Source organism: Biomphalaria glabrata, chromosome 14 (assembly GCF_947242115.1).
Source record: "Biomphalaria glabrata chromosome 14, xgBioGlab47.1, whole genome shotgun sequence".
NCBI lineage: Eukaryota > Metazoa > Mollusca > Gastropoda > Planorbidae > Biomphalaria > Biomphalaria glabrata.
In genome coordinates, this window is record NC_074724.1 from 1,296,670 (window position 1) to 1,308,826 (window position 12,157).

The 12,157-nt window shown below is 37.0% G+C and overlaps 2 protein-coding genes across 2 annotated transcripts in view; one reads left to right on the top strand and one right to left on the bottom strand.

Annotated features, from left to right (window-relative positions):
• Positions 1-12,157, bottom strand: part of LOC106070200 (uncharacterized) — a 121,202-nt gene that overhangs the window by 68,922 nt on the left and 40,123 nt on the right. The gene's annotated exons all lie outside the window — the stretch shown is intronic.
• The window catches only part of LOC129922825 (uncharacterized), a 40,862-nt gene continuing 33,039 nt past the window's right edge, over positions 4,335-12,157 (top strand). The window contains exons 1-3 of the mRNA XM_056010411.1: positions 4,335-4,624; positions 8,132-8,452; positions 10,549-10,667. Coding sequence (XP_055866386.1) covers positions 4,573-4,624; positions 8,132-8,452; positions 10,549-10,667 — 492 coding nt within the window. The 5' untranslated portion in view covers positions 4,335-4,572. The remainder of the gene's footprint in view (positions 4,625-8,131; positions 8,453-10,548; positions 10,668-12,157) is intronic.

Here is a 12,157-nt window from a genome sequence, read left to right on the forward strand (position 1 = left end):
AAGTACTTCTGGAACATCCCTACCAAGGTGGTTAACATCTCCTGGTCCCGTACCAAATACTACATTTACACACACGCAAAAAGTTTTCTTTAAAAAAAAATCTAGTTAGTATACGAATAAGCTGGACATAATTTAAAACAACAATTAATAAGTAGCTGTTCATATTATCCCTTGAATTGCCGCGCCCCACTGCATGAATAGTATACAGGTAGTCCTCGACTTACGAGGCGTCGTAAACGGAATTTCGACGTAAGTTGGATCATACATTCATACAGGGTACTGTATCATTATAACTGTACTGTACTGCAAACACTTAGCCTATCTATACACCTATCTATACATAAATATCAATAAAAACAGTCGCCTAGCTTTCTCCTGAATAACCATAAGGCTCACGGGGATACGGCCTTGATTTTGGTCTTCCAACCAGACCACCAATAATCTTTCCATCTCAATACTAAGCCCACTACGCTGCTGTGCTATCACTGTCGCTTTCATAGGAGCAGATCCTTCACATGTTCCAGGATACGATCTTTATCTTTAATAATCGTAGCGACAGTCGAACGACTAAGTTGTAATGACCTGCCAATTTCAGTTGGTGTTTCCCCCCTTATCAGATCGCCTTATGATGTCCACTTTCACCTCCATGGTGATGGCCTTCCTTTTCTTTGCTGCATCTTTTTCTTTAGGGTCAGATGAGTCTGGCTGACGTTTGGGAGCCATAATGAAGGGTACTATGGCATGCACTTAATGAGAATACAGGCAGAGCTTTCTATAAAGCTTCTTGTCAAGCTATGCAGACAAAAGTCAGGGAACTAAAAAATAATTGGTGGTTTGATCTATTCGAAAACATGCAGAAACATGCCGACACTGATAATACACGCTTCGCTGTTCTTATTGTCCAATTTACCATTCTACAGCACCGCTAAGATTCTATCTATAACCTTGGGAAAACAGAAATCAAGTCCCAGAAGTCACCCATTAAAACTTACTCAGCCCCAAAGATCACCTCTTAACGTGTAGACCACTTGACATATCTGGGTAGTATAGTATCAAATGACGCCTCTCTTTCTTATCTTATCTTATGTAATAAAGACGTTACTTCAAAAAAAAAAGAATATGATTACGTCCTACGCGTCATGCATTCAGTCATGCATATTATCCAATGACTAAATATTCTGCCAAGTCACTGCCAACCCATTCCATGCTCTAATGGCACTAGGGAAGAAGGAGTAATTGTACACATTTATCCTAGCATATGGCATGAGGAATGTGCCTTTATCTTTGTGTCTTTCTGATTATTTTTTTCAATTTGTATTTGTATTTAAAGATTATGGTTCAGTGTTTTATGTATATTTTCTTCTTTATTTTTTAATCTTCTATCCTGAAGGCTTACTAAATTTAGTGATTTTACTAAAGGGGAGCTGATAAACATCTGGTCATTGCCAGTAGTACTTTTAAACGCCTCTATTAGTGAGTTGGCGGAATAAATCGTTCCGCCTGCCTACAAAAAATCAGTGTCTACCAAGCAGTGGTTCTCTAAACCCTTCTATATGGATCTGAGACATAGACACTATATAGAAAGAAACTAAGACTACTTTAGCACTTTCACCAAAGATGCTTACGCTCCACCGTGGACATACGGTGGCAAGACCGCATTACAAAAAGCGATAATGCGAACGCCGCTATGGACAGTATAGAGGGGCTTCTTACGCTGGGCAAGGCACGTATAACGTGTGGGGGACGAACGTATGCCAAAAGCAGTCTTTTTGGTGAGCTTAAAGTTGGTCGACGTAACAAAGGTACTTACGGAAACGCTTTAAAGACCAGCTAATGCCTTAGCTGACATAGAAGAGAGCACCTGGTCGCATGCGGCTTCAGGACAAGACAGCTGGATGTCATTCTCAAAGCCTGTGGGATACGCATTTGAGACCAAAAAAAAATCCGCAGCCTAAGACAGACGCAGACGTCGAAAAGAAAATCTTAGTCGACCATCGGCGGACAATGGTTATGCTTGCCCTAAATGTAGCTGGGGATACGTAGTAAAGAGAAATACTGCATTTCTCATTAATCTTCAGACTCGAACGCAAGCCTTATTATTATTTTAATTATTTGTGGCAATAAACGATGATTGGTTTTAGGGTTTGCAGTAAAATAACAGTAAATATTCTAGTATTTTAATTCGGTTTTTGGTCTTCAGATTTATATGTCATTAATAAACATGCATGTCAATGTGTAACTTATCACAGTAATAAACATTTTTTTTCACTTAAGTGTAAAAATAAACAAAAACCTATACTGTCAGCATTTCATTAAATAGTATATATTTAAAAAAAATAATATAGACATTTTACAATCAAGATTTTATCAGAAGACTTCCCATTAGCTACTTGACACTTTGTCTTTTCCTGTTGAAGTACTTCTATCCTGATTACTCAGATCTTGTTTCGAGTAAAACATCACTGGTGGGCGTGAAATGACGACTTAGCAATTACCCTCCTTCCCACCCCCCACCAACACCAGGGAAAAAAATCTTATTGAATTTTAGTTTAGAGTAGAAAGAGTTAACATAACAAAAATAATTTTAAACTTATGATCGTATGAATTAAAATGACTTCTTAGCAGCATTGAAAGTCAATTTTGCGTTCTTGAGTATTCTAGTTAGACTTGAAAATCTCCAATAGATATAAACTGCATTAAACAGGAACTCGTAGATTATTATTCAAATTATCCGATCAGATAAATAGACTTTTACCATAGGAGTTATTTTAATTATATACAATTTTTAGCCTTTTGAGGACCCTTACGGTCGTCTCGAGGACACCTGGGGTCGTTGACCACAGTATGAGAACCACGGCTTTAATAGAGGCTCCTAAGTGAGCCTGGAATGTTCGGCTGCACACTGGGCAGGTTATTCCAGCTGGAGCTAGTGTCATTAGCCTTGCTTTTCTTCTCTGGCGTTTTTCTTCCTTCAGCGCTGTTCTCTTTTCCTCAGCAACCTGTGCGCCAGTTTTCACAGCGCGACGCCATGATGCTCAGTCATGTGCCTCTGTCTCCCAGGTGGCTGGGCTTATGCTGAACGCTCTCAGAGAAGCTTCGAAGGTGTCTCTGAAGCGTTTTCTTTGTACATCTTGTAAGCTCTTTCCTTCCTTTAATAGGCCATACAGGAGTCGCTTAGGGTCTTCCGTTGTGCAGAACTGTCCTGCCCATTGCAACTGTAACTGCATCAGGATTACCTGGATGCTTTGCATGCCCGCTCCTTGAAGAACTTCAGTATCTGATTAGTTATAATGATCACTTGTGAGACATTACCATTAACAGAAGTAAACCTAAATAATCTCTATGGTAGATCTTCACAATAAAATTATCATTGCCAAGAATGTTACTAATTAAATCGACAATTGATCTAAGCATATAAGAAACATTTTGTTTTGATAACATTGGCCTGCAATTTAAAATAAACAATTATGTTCTGGTGTTTTGTTTTAACAAATCAAATATTGATGTTTTAATAATTTATTCAAATAGAAATTATTTTTCTGTTACATACAGAAGAGTGTAGAGAAATGCACAAAAAATATCAGATAGCCCTATCTTTAAAAAACAAAAGAAAACCTTATCTGTTAGAGATGAAATGGTTATTTTCTTGGTGAATTTTGTCAATACACGCCTCTACTTCTTTTTTTTTTGCTGGTACTGTTCCCTGAAGGAAGGTCTCTGAGAACGTTGTAACATGGTTACAGATTTTTAGCTTGTTTTTATTTTTACAGTAGTTAGCAGGTCATCCTGGAGTCAAATCACTGCAGTAACCATGTCTCTAATATCTTGATTTGTGAGCAGTCTTTAAACATACACTTATTTAAATTTTGTTAGCTTTGTTAGCTCTCTAGTTTCACTTGTAACATGGTCATATCTCTTTCCTCTACTTGGCTTTAATTAAACTGACTGACTAACCCTCAACTGACTAAAGACTAATTTATTTGTTACATAACTTTCACCTGACTTAAAACTATCTGACCAACAACTGACTAGAAATTATTTTAACTTCCTCAAGTCTTTGCACTACCTCACTAAACTGTCGATCTCTTGACCTTACTTCCTTTCATTACGACATTAATACCTCCTTTAATATATTTCAGTACGATAATCTAGAGTCTAGACCCATGACACTTCAATACCCTTGAACCTTTTACTTTAATTTTTCTTTGTCTATTGTTGTTTTCTAATATAAAAAATGTCAATTATATTTCCCTGCTGTAGCCTTGAACTATGTTTTAATCAGCGTTTTCTTGCATTTTTTTTCAAGCGTAATAATGTGTGACTAATTGGCGCTAGGTAAACTGTCCTCATTTTGAAAACAATGAGATTTCACTCTAATAAAATCATTCTTAGGCTAATTCTTTTTATGTATTTGTTTGAAACATGAGTTGCAAATTATATTCAAAGTAGAATTGATAGCCAGTAAATAAATTATGTATTAAATTAAATTCCACATACAAAAGATGATATTTATGTAATTAAGTTTTTTTTTAAAAAAAAGCTAATGTTTAGAGTACTTTCCAATGACAGGAAATGGATAAACACATTTTTCATATCTTGATTTTTTTATTTCAAAGCCTGACAGGTACGTCTAAAGATTTGGTCATTAGGATTTTTTTAAATAGGTTCTTTTTTTTTTATTACTAGCTTTCTGTCATAGTCTGTCCACATCTGTCATTCTTTATTTTCCTTTTCTTTTTAGTCTGCCTTTATACTTTCCAGCTCTCTTTGTGCCTCTGTCTTTCTCTCTGCTGTCTCTATAAAGGACTCAAAGAAGAGCAGAGAGATTTATGATACATGCGATTCCTATTTGACGATAGTAGCATTGTGGTTTGCATCATTATAATATCACACATTTTAGTGATACTTCATGATAGAAGAATAAAATGTAAAATCATTGAAAGTAAAACACAGAATTATAATTTAAAATAAAAAAATATAACCTAATAAAGTAGCCAGAAAAACGCAAAGATAAAACTACATTTTTTTTTATTTCATAGGCTTAAATAAAATGTGTACAAGTGTTCCTTCTTCACTAATGCCATTATAGCAGTGAAGCCCTAAATACGACCCGGGTGCCAAATCTGGCCCGCGACGTGGTTTCATCCGGCCCGCTGACACGTTGGCACAAAGTAGAGAAAATCCCCTCTCCGAATATAAAAAAAGGTTAAAAAATTTATCTTTAAGGCAATCATATTATTTTCTGATGGATATATACCATGACCTTTAGTTTTTGTGAATTTATGGACAAGAACTTTGAATGTAGTATCTACCAAGAAAAGTGGACGGATCTTTACTTTTAATGGAACATGATAATTAGCCAACATCTTTGTTGTATAAAGAAAGTGTGGCTGTTTAAAAAAAACACAATAACATCTATATCGGCATTATAAAATAAATATGCGGCATTCTTAGTTTGAACCACCAATAAAAGATTGATTCACTACAACTAGAGACTGGAAGATCGATCGGAATATTTCCTTAGAAGAAACAAGAAAATGAGTCGGTTTTAAAGACACCTAAATTGGTGCTAACATTTTAAGTAGAGAAATTAAGCTATTTTCTGACGCGTAAAAAGTATAATCGTTAGGACAAGATTTCTCGTTATCTCACTCTCTTTCTCTCTTAGTCTCTGACAAACCTGACTCTGACCCCGACTCTCTCACTCTCTTAGTCTCTGTGACTTTCTCTCTTAGTCTCTGACAACCTAACTCTGAATCTCTCACTCTCTGAGTCTCTGTGACTTTCTCTCTTAGTCTCTGAGTCTCTGTGACTTGCTCTCTGAGTCTCTGACAATCTAACTCTGACTCTCTCACTCTCTGAGTTTCTGTGACTTTCTCTTTTAGTCTCTGAAAACCTAACTCTGACTCTCTCACTCTCTGAGTCTCTGACAACCTAACTCTGACTCTCTCACTCTCTGAGTCTCTGTGACTTTCTCTTTTAGTCTCTGACAACCTAACTCTGACTCTCTCACTCTCTGAGTCTCTGACAATCTAACTCTGACTCTCTCACTCTCTTAGTTTCTGTGACTTTCTCTTTTAGTCTCTGACAACCTAACTCTGACTCTCTCTCACTCTCTGAGTCTCTGTGACTTTCTCTTTTAGTCTCTGACAACCTAACTCTGACTCTCTCACTTTCTGAGTCTCTGTGACTTTCTCTTTTAGTCTCTGACAACCTAACTCTGACTCTCTCACTCTCTGAGTCTCTGTGACTTTCTCTTTTAGTCTCTGACAACCTAACTCTGACTCTCTCACTCTCTGAGTCTCTGACAACCTAACTCTGACTCTCTCTCACTCTCTGAGTCTCTGTGACTTTCTCTTTTAGTCTCTGACAACCTAACTCTGACTCTCTCACTCTCTGAGTCTCTGTGACTTTCTCTTTTAGTCTCTGACAACCTAACTCTGACTCTCTCTCACTCTCTGAGTCTCTGACAACCTAACTCTGACTCTCTCACTCTCTGAGTGTCTGACAACCTAACTCTGACTCTCTCTCACTCTCTGAGTCTCTGAAAACCTAACTCTGACTCTCTCTCACTCTCTGAGTCTCTGACAACCTAACTCTGACTCTCTCACTCTCTGAGTCTCTGTGACTTTCTCTTTTAGTCTCTGACAACCTAACTCTGACTCTCTCACTCTCTGAGTCTCTGTGACTTTCTCTCTGAGTCTCTGACAACCTAACTCTGACTCTCTCACTCTCTGAGTCTCTGTGACTTTCTCTTTTAGTCTCTGACAACCTAACTCTGACTCTCTCACTCTCTGAGTCTCTGTGACTTTCTCTCTTAGTCTCTGAGTCTCTGTGACTTTCTCTCTGAGTCTCTGACAACCTAACTCTGACTCTCTCACTCTCTGAGTCTCTGTGACTTTCTCTTTTAGTCTCTGACAACCTAACTCTGACTCTCTCACTCTCTGAGTCTCTGTGACTTTCTCTTTTAGTCTCTGACAACCTAACTCTGACTCTCTCACTCTCTGAGTCTCTGTGACTTTCTCTTTTAGTCTCTGACAACCTAACTCTGACTCTCTCACTCTCTGAGTCTCTGTGACTTTCTCTTTTAGTCTCTGACAACCTAACTCTGACTCTCTCTCACTCTCTGAGTCTCTGACAACCTAACTCTGACTCTCTCTCACTCTCTGAGTCTCTGACAACCTAACTGTGACTCTGAATCTCTCACTCTCTCACTCTCTGAGTCTCTGTGACTTTCTCTCTCTCTCTCTCTCTGAGTCTGAAACGCGAATGCCTCTCCAACACCGAGGCGTAATGCGTGAGTGCCTACACGAATGGGCCCTTAAACACAAGTATTCTTCAAGGGATTTTTAGTGTAATTTAGACCCGTGAGTTCCAAGAAACAACTTGCACACTGTTTCTATTTCGATTTCAATTCTATTTCAGTAATTCCTATAATTCTTTTTGTAAATTTCATTATCCTGTTTCTATATATTGTTTTCTGTATTACACATATCATTGATGTAATAAACCAGCAATGATAAAGTATTTAAATTTTGTAAGCAAGCTATGGTGATGAACTTTGTCAAATGCCTTATAAAAAGTGCGATGCAGGCTAGAGGTACTGGACTGATGTGAATCCTTTTTTAAATTGAAGAGTGACATACATAGGCTTCATTCCATTCCCTCGTAACCCTACCCTGAGGCTAGCTCGTGACTTGATCAATCTATCTGGAATACCATCGGGTTCAGTGACTCCAGAAACTTTCAACTTTGTTGCTAGCTCGTGACTTGATCAATCTATCTGGAATACCATCGGGTTCAGTGACTCCAGAAACTTTGAACTTTTTTTTTTTTTGCTATCAAATATTTTTGAATCCTTTTTTTTTAATGTAAGATCATGGGTTTTTATTGTTATCCACAAATAATACTTTGTTACTGTATTAAGTCTGCAGCTCTCTGTTAAATGTTTTGAGTTATGTGTTTAATTTTTAAGATACTTTTATAAAATATTTCTGCCTTTGATTATTTAAATTCTTTGGATTTACGTGGCTTAGTAAAATACTGTCTTCATCCTTAATCTTCGGAATCGAAGACATAGCGATTGTTATTATTTAAACTAATGCAACTTAACATTTCAAATATATGTCAGTTGTAGGTGATGACATCAAATGTAACCACGTGGAGGAAGAAACAGCCGCCGAGCTTCATCTCGTCTTGTCTCCAAACAAAACGTTAAGCGCCAAACTTATGATCTTATTGAACGAAGCAGAGGTGGCGCTGTGTTACCTAGAACCTGTGAAGTGCACACCGTTGTCCGAGCAAACTTACCCAACAATAAAGAACACGCAATATCATTATACTGAATTGACTGTCTCAGTACTTGGGGTGAAATCTTCAGGCTACTGGAAGGTCCGATACATAAACGAAGCTGATGTAAAGAATGACAGAGTTTGTAGCTTTATCATGTTTGGTAAGTCTGACTACCACAAGTGTGTTGTGTCTTTGAAAAGAATGTCTAGTTTTGCAAAAGGATCTAGTGTTTTTTTTTTTTTTAAAAGTGAAGTTCCCCTTTCAGATCTTGTGGTCTATAGGTCATATGATGTAAATGCAATCTGTTTCTGTGGCCTGCGGTTAACAAGGATGTAATGTGGTCAGCACAACGGCCAACCGCCTTTACTATTCCACAAATAATGTCGGGTAACCATTAGAGCTGGGTAGACTCAGAGGCGCCTGAAGATCCCGAAATTAAAAATCACAGTCTCCACCAGGATTTGAAACCCGAACCCTTGTTCGTAAGCGAAGCGCTTTACCAATTAGCCACCGCACCTCCAGTGTCTTATTTATCTGCTTCGAATGTTCCTACATAACTGAATATTCTTACTTTCTTAGACCAAACTTTCTGCAGGCTGGGTGGGAGGGTATATGTCATTACATATTATGTGACATTTGATTATGCTTATTAAAGAGTCTACTATGCAATAACTAAAGATACCATCACTTGAACTCTTGTACTTCTTGTAGTCGCGTATGTCTACTAATGATTACTAGAGTCTACAACTATATCTATAATAGCCCAACAAACATAGAGATTCAGAAATAAGTGCATGATTAGCAGAAATACAATTATTTTCGTATTTATTACGTAATAGATCACTGGCAAGTCCAGCTATTAAGAAATACAAGAAAATATTCACATAAATCCATGTAAATACTCTAGTATGTACACAACTAGTGACGCTCTCTACGTCTATACTCTTCTAAAACATGGAGACTTCTGACTCTAACCATGTGGTCAACTCTCAAAACGAGACTCTTTACCCATAATTCCACGCAAACTTTCACGTGACAACTGTTACCCATGAATTTTAAGTGAACTCCGTGTTTTCCGGCTAGTTCCTGTCACAAACAATGATGTGACAGTATATGAGAGGTTTCTTGGATACTTCTAGGTGCTGTACCAATAGTACTGGTCTTAAGTTTAATCTTAAATTTAAAATTTCTAGTCTTCATTTAGATTTAAACTCAATTTCCTAGGCTAGAAAACTACGCGGTTTATTAAATTCAACTCAGCCACAAATCTACCTTTTTATTAATTTTCATGACACGCCTCTGAGGCAGTATGAAGATCAAGGCGTTTATGTTTTTTTTTCTGAATGGTATTGTCCTATACACCACTGAGGGGTTCTTCAGTTAGAACGCCGATGATGAGAATACATTCGAGTTGAGATGTGTTTGCAGAGAGCCATGAGACGGATGCACTACTCTTCCTCAGCCCGGCATTCAAATGAAAGTGATCATTTAAGGAAACCAAGGGCTAAATTGATAAGCAACACAAGACTTCTGTGGGAGTGTCTAAGGCTGTGCGAGAGTTTGTTTTCTTATTTCACAGTACGGAGTTGTAAAAGAGCTTCCACGACCATGTCAAAATTCAGGCGCTGTTCATCTATTGACCTTTTTATCAACGGCGAGTCGTTAACGGTTCGCTTGGTAAACTTTGGGAATTGGGGGAGGTTCCCGGTGTGCTATTCCTTCGGCCACGTATTCTAGTCCGCATTGGAAAAACCATAGTTAAATATATCTATAGCTCTGACCTTTTTTAAACACAGCGCTTTGTTCTAGACTTGCAAGTCTGAAGTTTCAAGAGTTTGGCTCAATTCTTTCAACAGTAAAACTGTGCGCCGAGAAGCCAAATGGAAACCTTCAACTCGGTATCCGTTCTCACACAGGTTCATAGCAGAGCGCAGAGGACATGCTTAAGTAGCGAGTACACATATTTACCTATACAATAATGTATTTAGTGATAATAATCAACATTTAAAAAATACTACGTATAATTATTTCCTTTCTCGCTATCTAAAAAAAAATAATTAATCACCAATAATTAATTGACTAATTGGTTATTTTTAAATTGATTCATGTTTTTAAAATATAGTGTCTTATTTTAAAGGATATAAGAAACTAGATGTTATAATCATACAAAGACAGATTCTAAGTTATTTCAAGAAAAAAAAATATTCCAGTCAGCAATGTATTACAAGAAATGAATAATGTCTATTCTTGTCCCAGCTAGGGCCATAGACCTGCAATGTCATTCGCTGTCCAGTAAAGAAATACATATTTACTGTTACTCTACGAGAATCTATCCATCGGCAGCATGTCACCTGTATTACACAGAAAGTAAAGAGGTAACTACTTTAAATATGCCTCTAAGTCAGCCAACTTAGATCTTTCTTGCCGTTACACAATTCTGCTATAGTATTAATACAATCTAAATCATATTCAAAACGTATCACAGATTCACTAGACGATATAACCATCGCACGGATTCGCTAGAAATTTTGTTCTCGGGTTTTCTTTATCTTATATGAAACAGACGTCACTGGTTTTTCCTGGCTAGCTCAGGCAGTCCATTCCATGCTCTAATAGCGCTAGTGAAGAAGGAGTATTAGTACAAATTTGTCCTAGCATATGGGACGAGGAATGTACCTTTATCTTTGAGTCTTTCTGAGTATTTTTTAAATTTTGTTTTTGTATTTGAAGATTATGGTTCAGTGTTTTATGTATAATTGCTAATTTACTTTTGCGTCTTCTGTCCTGAAGGCTCTCTAAATTTAGTGATTACGTAAGGTGTTACTCTAGTCAAATGTGAATATTCGTTTGTTATGAATCTCACTGCTCTATTTTGTGTCTGTTCCAGTTTCTTAATGTTTTCTTAAGTTGAGGAAACCTAAACAGAGGATTCATATTCTATTGTCGGCCTAATCAAGGTTAGGCTTTCTAAATTTAGTAATTTTACTTAAGGTGTTATTGTTATTCGTTGTTGTTGTTGTTTTTGAAACGGTTTTGATAAATTCGCAGTCTGAGTGCCACTCTTAGCGAAAATGTCAAATGCTCTCAGTTAAAACTTTTTTTTTTATTTTCGTATTTCACCAAAAGGCTACTGCCTATACATAAAAGTAAATTTCCCTATTCAAACGATGCGGTCTAAAGGTCATCTGTTTCTGTGGCCCTTTGGTTAACCAGGGTGTCATGTGGCCAGCTTTACCTCCCAGTCCTCGCCTCCCTAGATGTAAAGGTTAAATAGAAACATCACAGAAATAAGACTTTCCTCTTTCTATCGTATTTTCTTTTCTTTATTTCTCAAAATGGAACTTTTAAAAAACAAAGCCTATGTCACATTATATTTTTTAATTCCACCAATTCTATAAACTAATTGCATAAAAAAAGATAGATGTTTCAAGAGCAAGGACTATCAGTTAGTGATTCATAAGTTTGAGGGGCAGTCGAGGCACATGTAGCGCAAGTCACGATTTTATTTAGCTTAGTTGTCTGGGCTGATGACATCTACGTCCTAAATATCATATTACTTTGTGAAACTCTCGTGTCATTACTTGTTATGCCGCCAAGGCCAAGGATTTTCAAAATAATAACACTAGTCAGAGTAGGGGTGTTATGCCCTTTATAAAAAGTACATTCGAATGAACCGTTGGAAATAAGAACGTAATTATGTTTTTCTGTTGATTAGAGTTGAATTAATTACGAAAGTAGTGAAAAGCAAAGTAATTAACTAAACCATAGAATAGTTTTTGTTCATTTTTTAACACCGTAGAGTAAAAGTTCAAGGTGCTTTCGCGTCTAGCACGAACTAATATGTGTTTAGTTCTTTAAGTGATCT